The 13,728-nt window shown below is 49.6% G+C and overlaps 1 protein-coding gene across 1 annotated transcript in view; it reads left to right on the top strand.

The window, feature by feature from the left end:
- The first annotated feature begins 853 nt into the window (after positions 1–853).
- IRS1 (insulin receptor substrate 1) overlaps positions 854–13,728 on the top strand; it is a 48,286-nt gene continuing 35,411 nt past the window's right edge. Inside the window, exon 1 of the mRNA XM_056498571.1 lies at positions 854–5,034. Within this exon, the coding sequence (XP_056354546.1) occupies positions 1,481–5,011 (3,531 nt within the window). The 5' untranslated portion in view covers positions 854–1,480 and the 3' untranslated portion in view covers positions 5,012–5,034. The remainder of the gene's footprint in view (positions 5,035–13,728) is intronic.

Raw genomic sequence — 13,728 nt, 5'->3', positions numbered from 1 at the left:
AGAGCCGGGGCCGCGTCTGAGCCCGAAGAGCCAAACGAGCTGCGGGCGGGGCGGGCACGGGCACGGCCGTAGCCACGGCGCCCCCACGCTCCCCTCCCCTCGAGGCAGGCGGCAAGGGCTGCGGGTAGGCGGGAGCAGCTCCCCTCCCGGCCGGGCCCGGGAGCCGCCACACTGCAGAGGCCGCCGGCGGCGGGTATAAATAACACGGCGCTGAATGGCGTCTACGCCTCTTTACTACGCGCCGCGCCCCAGCCCGGCCGGGCGCCGCCGCCGCCGTGACGGACGGGCGCCGGCACCAATGGGGGCGCGGCGGCGGCGGCCCCGCGGCCGCGCTGAATGAGGGCAGGGCGGAGGGCGGAGCGGCGGCGCTGGCCGGGAGCCCGGCGGCGGCTCCGGGGATGGTCCACGCACTGGCGCCGTCACGTGTTGTTCTCCTTGGAGTGAGCCTGAGCCGCGGCGGCGGGCGGAGGGGGCTGGACTGGCGAGCGCGGCCCCCGCCGCCTGTTTTGGTGCGGGGCGCCGGGAAACTCCGAGGAGAAGCCGGCGGTGAAGGAGCCGCCGCGGCGGTGCCCGTTCCCCCGGCGGGTTGGGGCACGGGAGGGGGCCGCGCCGCCGGCCGCTGAGGCGCTGCCGCCTGGAATGAAGAGGAGGAGGAAGAGAGGATGTTCCTTCGGCACTCGGGCTTGCCTCCCCTCCCGCCGCTGCCGGGCTGCGCCGCGTGTGGAAATGGCACTTTCTCTGCCTAACGAGATGGGACTGAATGGGGTCGCCAGCCTCCTCCGCACGCACGAGCGAGAGCAGCAGCCTCGGCGCTGATATTTGGGGAAGGGGGATTGTATTGTGGGCGGCATTTTTTTTTAATTTTCTCTTTTTTGGGGGGGAGGGCGAGAGAGGGGAAAGCAGCGTGTATTTTTGGGTGCAAACCCCGGACTTTGCAAAACAATCTCCGCCCCCGAGAGGATATTTAATCTGCAACAGAGATCGCTGCTCGCGGAGGCAAACTTGAGCCGGGGAAGGGGTGCAGGGAGCGGAGGAAAGGGACCCCCGCCCCGCTCCCGGCTCCGCCGGAGCCCGACCCCTGCAAGGGAAGATGCGTTTTTCATTCCTAGCGGCTCATTTTGGGACGAGACTTTCGTCTGGACTGATCGGGACAGGACTTTTTAAGGACGAGCTTACCCGTCTAAGCGCGATTTGGGCATAAACAGCAACACAAACTCTGATTTGGTGCTGGAAGCTGTCTCTGCCACTGAACAGCTGCTCTCGCCCTGCTTCTGTACGTCCCCGTCCCGTTCTCCAAAGAGGATCCGGAGCTATTTTGCCCTTTTTTTTTTTTTTTTTTTTTTTTTTTTTTTTGTTGCTGTTGTTGTTGTTGCTGTTGTTGCATGAATTTTATTTTAGGTGGTTGCCTTTCCTGGCTGGCTTGTCAGTTTTGGGGTCTTGCAGACTGTGAGCTGCAGTAACAGCTCCACCACTTCTCATCATGGCCAGCCCCACGGATAATAACGAGGGCTTTTTCTCAGATGTCAGAAAGGTGGGTTACTTGCGCAAACCCAAGAGCATGCATAAACGATTTTTTGTGCTGAGGGCAGCCAGTGAGTCTGGACCCGCCCGGCTGGAGTATTACGAGAATGAGAAGAAATGGAGACACAAGTCAGGGGCCCCCAAGCGCTCCATCCCACTAGAAAGCTGCTTCAACATCAACAAACGGGCTGACTCCAAGAACAAGCACCTGGTGGCCCTCTACACTAAGGACGAGCACTTTGCCATTGCAGCTGACAGTGAACCTGAGCAGGAGAGCTGGTACCAAGCGCTGCTGCAGTTGCACAACAGGGCCAAGGGCCACCACCACCTCCATCACCACCACCACCACCACCACAGTGATGTCACTTTTGGAGGCAGCAGCACAGGACTGGGGGAAGCAGGTGAGGACAGCTATGGTGAGGTGGCCCCTGGTCCAGCTTTTAAGGAAGTTTGGCAAGTAATTCTGAAGCCTAAGGGCCTAGGCCAGACAAAGAACCTGATTGGCATCTACCGCCTGTGCCTGACTAACAAGACCATCAGCTTTGTAAAGCTGAATTCAGATGCGGCTGCTGTGGTGCTGCAGCTGCTCAATATCCGCCGCTGTGGTCACTCTGAGAACTTCTTCTTCATTGAGGTGGGACGCTCAGCTGTCACTGGACCCGGTGAGTTCTGGATGCAAGTGGATGACTCAGTGGTGGCACAGAACATGCATGAAACTATCCTGGAGGCCATGCGAGCCATGAGTGAGGAATTCCGGCCCCGCAGCAAGAGCCAGTCCTCCTCAAACTGTTCCAACCCGATCTCTGTGCCCCTTCGCAGGCACCACGTCAACAACCCTCCACCAAGCCAAGTGGGGCTCAGCCGGCGGTCCAGGACTGAGAGTGTCACAGCCACCTCTCCTGCTGGTGGTGGAGGTACAGGTGGCAAACCCAGCTCTTTCCGGGTTCGAGCATCAAGTGATGGGGAAGGCACAATGTCAAGACCTGCCTCTGTGGATGGTAGCCCAGTTAGTCCCAGTGCTAACCGGACTCATTCACACAGACACCGTGGCAACTCCAGGCTCCATCCTCCACTTAACCACAGCCGGTCCATCCCAATGCCTTCCTCACGCTGCTCTCCTTCAGCCACCAGTCCAGTCAGCCTGTCATCAAGCAGCACTAGTGGCCACGGCTCCACCTCAGATTGTTTGTTTCCACGAAGGTCTAGTGCTTCAGTTTCTGGCTCCCCTAGTGATGGTGGATTTATTTCTTCTGATGAGTATGGCTCAAGCCCGTGTGACTTTCGGAGCTCTTTTCGCAGTGTAACCCCTGATTCATTGGGACACACTCCCCCCGCCCGGGGTGATGAAGACCTCAACTACATCTGCATGGGAGGGAAGGCCACCTCTTCCTGCTGCAGCCTGGCAGCTCCCAATGGCCATTTCATCCCACGCACCTGCCATCCTCAGCAGCAGCCCCGTTATCCTAGTACACCCTGCTGTCCTCGAGGTGGTAGTGAGGATGTTGCTGACTTGGAGAAGGCGTTCAGAAAGCGGACTCACTCGGCAGGTACTTCACCCACCATCTCCCACCAGAAGACACCCTCACAGTCTTCGGTGGCTTCCATTGAGGAGTACACGGAGATGCTGCCTTCTTACCCCTGTGGCAGCAGCAGGTTGCCCTCCTACCGCCACTCAGCCTTTGTGCCCACTCATTCCTACCCAGAGGAGTGCCTGGAGATGCACCACATGGACAGTGGCCATCATCGGACCAACTCCGCCCCGCACACGGATGATGGCTACATGCCCATGTCACCTGGTGTCGCCCCTGTGCCCAGCGGTGGGGGTCCCCCTAAGGGTGGTGACTATATGCCCATGAGTCCTAAGAGTGTGTCGGCCCCACAGCAGATCATCAACCCTGGCAGGGGTGGCCGCCACCCTCCAGCCACAGTGGACTCTAATGGCTACATGATGATGTCCCCCAGTGGCAGCTACTCCCCCGACAGCAGCTCTGCGGGCTATGGCAAGATCTGGACAAATGGTGCCGGCCACCATCCGAAACTCTCAGTGGAGAGCAACGAAGGGAAGCTCCCCTGCGGCGGCAGCGACTATATCAACATGTCCCCAGCCAGCGGCTCCACCACCAGTACTCCGCCCGACTGCTACTTCGGGGCTGCGGGACAGCCGGGGGCCGAGGAGGCGGCCACCGTAGCTCACCACAAACCCATCTACTCCTACTTCTCGCTGCCACGCTCCTTCAAGCACGTGCACCGGCGGGGCGGCAGCAGGCCGGCAGGGGCAGCCGAGGAGGGCAGCCCTCAGCCCCGCATCGCACTCGGCTCCAGCCGCCTCCTGTACGCGGCAGAGGACTCGTCCTCCTCCACCAGCAGCGACAGCCTGGGCGGCGGCGGCGGCCCCGAGGGCGGCCCCCCGCCTCAGGCGCAGCCCCCGCGCAAGGTGGACACGGCCGTACAGACCAAGGGCCGCCTGGCGCGCCCCACGCGGCTGTCGCTGGGTGGCCCCAAGGCCAGCACCCTGCCGCGAGCCCGAGAGCAGCCCCCGGTGCTGCTGCCCCCGGAGCCCAAGAGCCCCGGCGAGTACGTGAATATCGAGTTCATCGCCGGCGACAAGCCGCCCTTCCCCGCGGCTGCCCTGAGCATGGCCCTGCCGCCGCCGGGCAGCGAGGCCGCCGAGGAGTACATGAACATGGAGCCGGGCCCGCCGCGGGCCCCCTGCCCGCCCGGCTTCGCCACCGCGCGGGCGGCCCGGCTCGGCCGGGACTACGTGGCGATGCAGCGGGGGGGCGCCGCGACCGGCGGGGGCTCCTGCTCGGACTACGCGGACAGCCCTTCCCCCGGCTCGCCCGCCCGCCTGCTCAGCTACGCCGAGGTGCGGGGGGGCCGCGCCGGTCCCGAAAAGCCCCCGGCGGCCGCCACCGCTGCGTCCCCGGAGCTGCCGCGGCCGACGGCCGAGCTCTCGGCGGCGCCGCCGCGCTCCTCCTCCCTGCTGGGGGGCCTGGGCGCGGGCAGCGCCTTCACCCGCGTTAGCCTCAGCCCCGGCCGCAACCAGAGCGCCAAGGTGATCCGCGCCGACCCGCAGGGCGGCCGGCGGCGGCACAGCTCCGAGACCTTCTCCTCCACGCCGAGCACGGCCCGCGGAGCGTCGGGCGGGCTCGGGGCCCCCTTCCCGTGCGGCAGCGCGGGGGGCGCCGAGGAGGTGAAGCGGCACAGCTCGGCCTCCTTCGAGAACGTGTGGCTGCGGCCCGGCGCGGGGGAGGCGGCCGCCCGCCGGGACCCGGGGACCGCGCCCGCCCTGGAGAACGGGCTCAACTACATCGACCTGGACTTGGTGAGGGACTGCGGCCACCGCCGTCACCACCACCCGCACGCCCCCGCCGAGGCGAAGCAGCCGCTGCCGCCGAAGCCCCCGGGCCAGCAGCGCGGGAGTGGCCACTGTGGCGAGGATCTGAGCGCGTACGCCAGCATCAGCTTCCAGAAGCGGGAGGAGATGTAGGAGCCGGGCGCCCGTCGGGGAAGGTGAGCCGGGACGGGACGGGGCGCGGCTCCGCTCGGGGAGGGGGCTGGGCCGGGGGTTGAGGCTTTCCCGCGGGGCAGCCATGGCTTGGGTTGGTTTCCTTGAGCCTTTTGCCCTCACTACAGCATCTCTTAGTGGCAGAAGCGTCCAGGATTGCTGCATCCCTGCTCGTGTCCCGCCGCTGGCCCGCACCTGTACGGGCTGGGAAGTGCTTCCAAAGGAGCTTTGGACGCTCCTGTTCAGCCGGAGTTACAGTGTTGTGCTTACCGTGTTGCTACGCTTTTTTTACTTTCCAGAATTAGCTGTGCTTCAGAAGTGTGTGGGAGAGGGGTGTGAAATAGAGTCGCTTCTAGCATTGGGCTGGAAACTGGAAACTCGCAGTGTAATCCTGGTTTGGTCAGTAATCATCACGCTTGTGGCCAAGAGTGGAGCAGTGATCTGTGCTAACACGTGTACGGCTAAAGGGCATCTACCTCACGGGGCTGTGACCAGTATTAATTCAATTTTATTGGAAGGGGCTTTGAGTTTGAAAACAGACTTCAAGGCCTTTAGAGTATTATATCTATCACACGTGTTGATACAGTGTTGATAGTGTGTGGCTGTCCCTCACCTGACGCCGTTTTAACAAACAGCACGAGGAATGAGCCCTATGAACTATGTTTTTGGCGTTGACTAATGTGCTCTGTTTCTTCCTGAAGCTTTTAATTTTTAATTCGGGAAAAACTTGTGCCAAGCTGTTGCATGTTGATTACAGACATGTAAGATGAGTAGGAGCCTTGTTGGAAGCAGTGTGATGTTTTTGTTGAGTGGGAACTTCATGCAGCATGGAACAATGGATCTTGTTAAGAGCTCACAAAGTACAGCGCACCTGTTTAAGTCCTTTCATGAGAGGTGAAGAGTGTTTTGTCTTGGTGCAGGCAAGTACTGGCAGATAGTTATCTAGTAAATTTTATCACTCGATTTTAAGAGTTTCCCACATACCTAAGCAGCAGCAGTCACAGTAGTTTAAACAGTTGCTATGAATATATGCAATGACATGGGAGGTGAATCTCATCCTGCTGTTTACGTCATCTCAGTATTTGTGTCGCCTGTTGGCTGTGCTGAAGGGAACATGGAGGGCTGGTGTTGGTGTGATGCCTGGGATAGTATGATTTTCATTTTTAGATGTTTTGCATCCTTATAACCTGAACAAAAGCAAAACAGTCTCGTCACGTTTGCTGCTTGGCACTTGCTGCTGTTGCCCATTAGAGCAAAGCAATATTAAGTCTTAGTCTTACGTGACCTATGAATATCAGGTTTATTTGAAAGCTCGAGGTAGGACATAAGATCAGTGCAAATATTACCAGTCTGGTTCAAGTGGTAACTAGTAGGAAATGGTCATTTTTGTGGCTGACAGGACTGTGCTGAGTGTCACCATACATTATTTGTGACTAAATGTACACAAATTTACACAGCCACACCTTTTCTCAGTTTTGGCATGTGCTTGCAAGGGCCCTGTTTTTGCAGATGACTCTTGTTACCCTGGGAGTCTGTATCTGCTTAGGACAGTGTTGGTGTTGTGAATTCTTCAGGAGCAGATTTTTGCCAGAGGATGCAACATGTTCTGCAGTCAAGTCACTTTGCTGGGAGCATCACTGTTCCCTCCCACCTGTGCAGTGCTGAGACTGGGGAGTAACTGTGAGAGAAGATTCGTGGTCAGTGTGTCGGTAAATAAAGAATATGTGAAGGGTATGAGAAAGCAGATCTGGCGGGGAGCAATGTCTTAACTGTTTCCTTACACAGTTTTTTTTTTTGCAAATGCACTGCTTTCCTTTTGATGTGGACGACTTTTTTAATTGACTGTGTGTCATCTTTCACATAAAAGCTGTGCCAATGCTCTCCATGGTGGTTTAGGTAGATATCTGCTGTTCAGTGAAAGATTAGGATGTGGAAGACCTGGTATAAGAACTGGCTAAAAAATACTATGCAGATGTTTTTACGGGCAGCATTGTGTAAAATACAATGTCATAGAGTAATTGTTTGAAGTTGGTTCTTATTTCCCAGAATTGGATTGGATTGGATTGAGGAGGCACAGTTTCTTCTGGGAGTCAAGGGAAGAATCAGGTTGTAATTATATGGGGAGTTTGAACCATGGCTGTTCCTTCTCCCTTCCTACTATAAAGCTTTTGTTGGTTGCTTGTAGCCTTCTCAGACGTTAACCCTCAGGACTCTTATTTCCCAGGCTAGATTTCTTGCTATCAACTGAAGCTTCGCTTGCAAAGTTCAGCCTGACTCATCTCTTGTGAGTGCTAAGGAAAGAAACCAAACAGCGTTTCGTTCATACCTAAACCATTTTTACAGCTATTTTTTGATATGCGCTTGTACCTTTTTTACTTTAAAGTTAAAACTTAGGTTTGTCAGGAGACTTGTTCCATGTAGGTTGTACCTTATTCCACTCCTAAGAAAGCCTGCCTGGAGCTGAGTGATTTATGGGAGTGTTTGCACATGCCTGGAAAAAGGTGTTGAGCACCTTCAGCCAAACCATTCACCTGAAAACTCTACATGCAATAAGGGTGCTCCAGTTCCCCAAAGCTTTGCCTGACTTTCCCAGTGAGCAGCAGAGTGAGCTGTGCCTTCTTGGCCAGCTTTCCCTGTGCTCCTTCTGGCCAAGGAGGCTGTTCAGGCTGCAGCTGAGAGTGGGGAGGTTGTGATTGTGGTTTCTTGGTGTCTGAGCAAGTGAAAGATGAAGGAAAAGCTACTTGGTGTGTTTGCAGGTACAACAGAGAGGAGAAAACATGTGGAGCTGGGAAGGGAAAGGTGAAGCTGCAGGTGTCAGAACAAGAGCTGGGGAAGGCTGCACTAAGTACTTGTTCTTTACTCTCCCTCTCTTTCGTGGGTTATTACTTACACTTTTAATCGCAGAAGTGGCAAAGGGACTGCACATGCTTTATTTTTTTTCTTTTTTTTCTTTTATTTTTTTTTTTTGTCTTTCTTTATAGAGCAATCTTCTACCCCATCTGAAAGGCCAAAACTATCTAAATAATGCTTGTTTTATCCATTCTGGAATTTTCTTGTTGCCATCAAGAAAATGACCCCAAATGCTGACTGTTCATCTCCTAATGGGTAAAATGATTGTTGCTGGTTTGATGAAAACTAGCTCCTGTCCTTTTCCCTGTTCCCCTGTCCTTCTCTGCCAGCTGCCTCCAAGTAATTCAGGCATTAGATTCTTAAGTATTTTTCATCTCTTTCAAGTGTAATTGTTTCTTCTAATATTAAGGATATTGGCTGAAAAAAACCATGTTATTTCCCAAATTTAATTGAAAAACATTTCTCTCTCACCCACAGCATTCCTCTGTACTCTCCAATCCCATTGCCTTCCTTGTCATGTGTTCTTGGCTGTTTCCAAACAGCTAGCCTTGCCCTAGCTCTCTTCTTTTTTCCTGTTTGGAAGTGCTGTAGTTTCAGTGCAGTTCTGTATGCTCTCCTGCCCAAACTTTTGCCTCTGCTTTAGAGAACTGGGTACTGTTGTGTGTGTCCAGTGACTCTTTGGTGCTTGCATCCTCTGATGAGTGGCCTTTTATGCTGTAGCTGGAAGGCCACGTTGCTGCAGTTGCCAAGTTGTGCTGGGAAACACCAGCCCAAGACATGGAAAAATTGAGAGTAGAGAGCAGCGTAGCTCTGAGGCGTTTCCCTCCTGCTTAGAGTTTTGCATGGACATTTGTGGTGGGCTGGTCCTGGTTAGACACCAAGTGCCCACCAGATCCACTCTATCATTCTCCTCCTCAGATGGATAGGGGAGAAAAAAGTATAACAAGAGGCTCATGAGTCAAGATAAGGGCAGGGAGAGCTCACTCTGTCATGGGCAAAAGACTCAACTTGGACAGATCAGTTTCATTTATTACCTATCAAAACAGAGTAGGGTAATAAGAAATAAAAACTAAATCTTAAAACACTTTCCCCCCACCCCTCCCTTCTTCCTGGGCTTGGCTTTACTCCCCATTTCTCTGCCTCTTCCCCACAGCAGCACAGGAGTATGAGAATGGGGGTTTTGGCCAACTCACTGCATGTTGTCTCTGCTGCTGCTTCCTCTGCAGAGTAGTTTCCTATATCCACAGTGGCCTCAGATATCATCATTCCTCTCTGGCTGCAGCTGTGCAGGTTTTCTTCCTGTTCCTAAATACGTAATCCCAGAGGTGCTGCTGCTGTCAGTGGCACTGCATGGCCTTGGCCAGCAGCAGGTCCATCTTGGAGCTCACTGGCTCTGCCTCTGTCACACATGGGGGAAGCTTCCAGCAGCTTCTCAGAGGAACCACCCCTGTGGCCCCCTGCTACCAAAACCCTGCACCAAGAAAACAGGTGAGCAGATGTTGTGGATTTGCAATGGATCCTGCTCTTGGGCTTGCTGTGAGAAGGCTCCTTAAATGAGCAGGGGTTTTGAAGATGAATTGCTGATAGCTTGTGTTCTGAGTATATAGTCAAAAAATACTCCAGAAAGGAAACCATTAGATGTTGGCTCTGGAGAAACAGGAAATGCTGTAGCAGGATAGTAGAATGAATCCAGCTATCTTGCTTTGATCTCCACAGCTTCAAAGCTTTATTTCCATTTTGTTGATTACTCTGAGAACTCCTGAATGTGTAAGTGCTAATAACATGGAATAGAATATGTGTAGTGTAAGCAAGTGGTAACTTGGCTCACTCTAGCTTTGATGCTGACTGTTTCACCCACTGTATGGGTGGTTTGGGGTTTTTTGGTGATGTAAGAAAATGGAAAACAGTACAATGAGAATTCAGTACAAGGGTATCTATAAGGTTATTAGACCTTCTGCCTGTATCCAGTTAAAGCAAAACACTTCTAAGGGTAGAACTAAACTTCTGTGTGGTTCTCATGAAAATACACATGATGGTAAACAGAAAATTACTATGTCATTCTTATACTATATATCTGGGTTTTATATTTATTGGGACACTGCTTGCTCTTTAAATTAATTTCTGTCTTAGTTTTCGGTAGTTGTGTTCTTTTTCTCAAGTTAAAACTTAAGGTGGAACAACAGAAACACAGCAGTTCATAAAATCACAAGGATATCCTGAGTTAGAAGAGACCCACAAGAGTGCCAAAACAAGACTTGTATAGTTAAATTAAGGGTATGTTTCTAGGGGCATGTTTTCCAAACTGAAGAATAGAAGTTTCTGTAGTTTTGGGTCAGCACCAAGGTAAATACCAGCATGTTATGAAAGTTTTTCATGCTTTATGGGTATTATTGTAGACAAAACAGTGCATTTCTTACTGTATGGACACACCAGTTTTTTCCCCATACCTAATTATTTGCCAAAATTGAGCCTGTGTCTCCACATACTTGCATTTTTGCAGTTCTCCTGTTTAACAAGACCACAAGCTTACAATTAATGGGTTTAGGTGTTCCTCTTTTGTTTTCCTGGCTTAAAAACTGAAACAGAATGATTTATAAACAAATTTATATGGTTATGAGGTACTACCTGGACATCTTTAGCACATGGTTTTCATGTTCAGTTAATGTTTAAACTGGTTTTTGAATGTGCTTTAAATTTGAAAATGAAACAGGACATTGCAGGGTGAGGACAATGCTGATTTTTAATAGCAACTGTAGGGAGATCATAAATTTCCTTAGATAAGACTTGTAAATAGAGAATTACAGCTCTTAAATAAAATGCAGCAGGCAGCTGTGGAATGGAAATGTTATTTGACCAATGTCTTCAGTATATTGCATTGTTTTAGGACTACTTTATGATGGCTAAAATTTTATATTCATTATGACTGTACAATTTTCATAACTTCCTAAATACATGAGTACTAAAAACAAGTTCTGAAAGTAAATGTACTTGAATATTCTTTTGAACAAGTAACTGTATGATAGCTTGTTTATGAAGAAAGTGGAGGTTTTTTCCCAGTTTATTGAAGCTCTGAAAATGAATCTGTTCAGTACTGATTATTATGTGAATAAAGTCGCATAAGCTTCAAAAATAATTTTGGTGTCCAATGGTATGGAAGAGAAATAGGTATTCTTTTCCGAAATGAATTTGATTTTTGGTTTAACCTCTGTGCCAAGTTTCAATGAAAGCTAATTGTTGTGTTGGATTGACAGAGTTATGAAATACTTTTAAGAGACGAGAGGAAAAAGGAGGGGAAAGCTGTTCATGGGACCTGTGCTGTGACTAGAAGAGACTGAGGGATGCTGACATAAGGTAACGGGGAACTTGAGGTATAGACTGAGGAGCACTTGTAGAAACTGGTATGGGAAGGAGATGGAAATGAGAGAGAAGTTACTTGGGGGATGCAGAAACCATGGCAGGATGATAGAGAGAATTGCAAGGTGTTTTTGATCTGAGGGCAACTGGGATGGTGATACTTGAAAGTTTGAGGATGAGTACAGAGAAATGTGGAGAGCCTGGATATACGCAAAGGGTTTGTTCTAGAGGTGCTCATTTTGTATGGCAGTGCAGTTTTATGAAGGTGTTTTTCCTTCTGTTTTTTTTTTTTTTGTTTTAGATCTTTATTACAGGGATGGACGCTCTACTTAGGAAGTACATGTATTCCTTATTTGTTACTGGATTTTTAAAATTTTTAATAGTATTTGGATATTCTGCTGACCTTAACAGGATGATTTGCTTAATAAGGCAAGCAGAATTTACCTCCAGCTCTTCTTTCCTAAATTCTTTGTCTTGTAGTATTCCAGTCACAACCACAGCAGCAAAGCACAGATTCAAATCTGAATTAAGTACAAGATAAGTAAGAATAAGTGAATTTTAACATTAAAATCCCTAGATTTTATAAAAGGCATACAATAAAAGGAGGATTATATTCACACAGGTTTTTTAACTGCAGTATTTTTCTTCTTTTCACCCTACTGCTTGGACAGTTACAAAATTGATTTGGGTTAATTATTTAATAATTTGGCTTTTGTATAGATTCTCTTGCTTTTTTTAAATTTAAAGAATATATTGTAGAGGAAAACTTCAAATGACAAAGCTGTTGTGGCTTGTTACAGCAGATGTGGTTTTCATTTTGTGGTAAGAGCTGCAACACAAATATATTAATACTGACAAATATGTCTGAATCCCCAACTTGTCAGAATGGTAAAAGCTGGCTTTTGGTCATCTGTACATGATCTGATGTGTTAGAGTACCTGTTCATAAAAGTGAACAGCATTATTCTATTTTTGCATATTTCTGGGGCTTTGATAAATGGTGATTATTATTTTGACTACATGAAATAGAGATAGTAAAGAAGAGACATTATTGGTAACTTAAAAAAAAAGATTCACAAGTTCAACAACTTTACTCTCCACTTACAGAAATGATGCAAAATTTAACAAAAGCTAAGGTATGCACAGATAAAGCAGATTTAAATAAGCCTGGCACTCTTAACTATCTGAAGGATGTCGATATATGTCTCTCTGATCCTGTTTGACATATCTAGGTCATGTTCTCTGAAGACTATTATTAGAGATTTAACCTTGGCTAATTGTGAAGTGTATTTCCTTCAGAGTAATTTTTGATCAGGTAGATGAGACAGTGAAAGTTTGTGTGTGTTCAAGTGCCTGTAATAATTTGGGAGTCTGGTTAGAAGATCTGGTGTCAGCCACCTCAGTTGGAAGGTGAAATGTACTGTTCTGTGGTGTATCACAGAAGATTTACCTGTGTACATTTTGTCAACTGTTGTAAAATTCTATTTTTTTTGGAAATTGGGAATGTGGAAGAAATGACCTGTTAAATTTTCAAGTAAGATGTGCTTTGGGAGGACATGGTGCACTTTACAGCTAGTAGAGCTGTTGAAGTGTACTTGCACATTTGAACTCTCTGATGATACGTGTTATATAATGGAGGAATGTAGAGTCTGGGAACATCTACAGTTTTATTTGACTGTGTTTCTTCTTCTTCTTCTGTCTCAGTCCATCCCCTTCAGCCTGTATAGATTGGGACATTTTTAACCACTTAAGGCACCTAAAGATTGCATATGCTTCCTTTGAAATACAGAATCTGTATGAGTAGAAAAAATGGGAATTAACTAGCAGCCTTGTTTCCTGTCTAGTTTCAGCGGTCCGGCTTTCAGTGTGGTGCACAAATATTTGCTAAGATATAACTATAGGGTAGGAACTCCGTAAGCTGGATTTGCCAGTCAGTAAAATATTTAACTAGTTTGTGCACAGGAGCTTTCCTTCAGTGGCACAGTTCCCTGAAGTAATAAAGAACTTGAAGCTGGAGTGGAGGAGTCTAAGCCTCTCTGATTGTATGGGTTCCTTCTGTCCTTACTTCACTGAACTGTGGAATTAAAACCAAAACAAAACAAACCCTCCCATCATCCTCTTCACAAGATACTGCATTTCTGTACATCACCAGTAACATTCCTGTAAATGCTGTGTGGAGAGTTGTGTATGTCTTCACTGGGACATGGAGTGTCCCAATGAAGTGTACATGGGAGGTAGATTGAGTTTGTTTCTCCTCTTGCAGCACATCTCAGCTGGGGTCTTCTGTTTATCAGTCTGTAAGTGACTGGCAAAGGAATGGAAGGGAGGTGGGAAGCTTGAAACATCCTGGCTGGAGCTGTGACTTGTCTTAGGTCTGACCTGAGCTTCCCATGCCCTGTGCTGTGTGAGAGATGTGAAGACACCTCAAGTGACAGCTGATGTGTCAGTGAGGGAATCTTTCAGATTAAAACACTGGATGGTAATTAATCTTCAGCC

Source organism: Oenanthe melanoleuca, chromosome 9 (genome assembly GCF_029582105.1).
Source record: "Oenanthe melanoleuca isolate GR-GAL-2019-014 chromosome 9, OMel1.0, whole genome shotgun sequence".
Taxonomy (NCBI): Eukaryota; Metazoa; Chordata; class Aves; order Passeriformes; family Muscicapidae; genus Oenanthe; species Oenanthe melanoleuca.
Note: the sequence above shows the minus strand (reverse complement) of the source record. Positions and strands in the feature narration are given on the sequence as shown.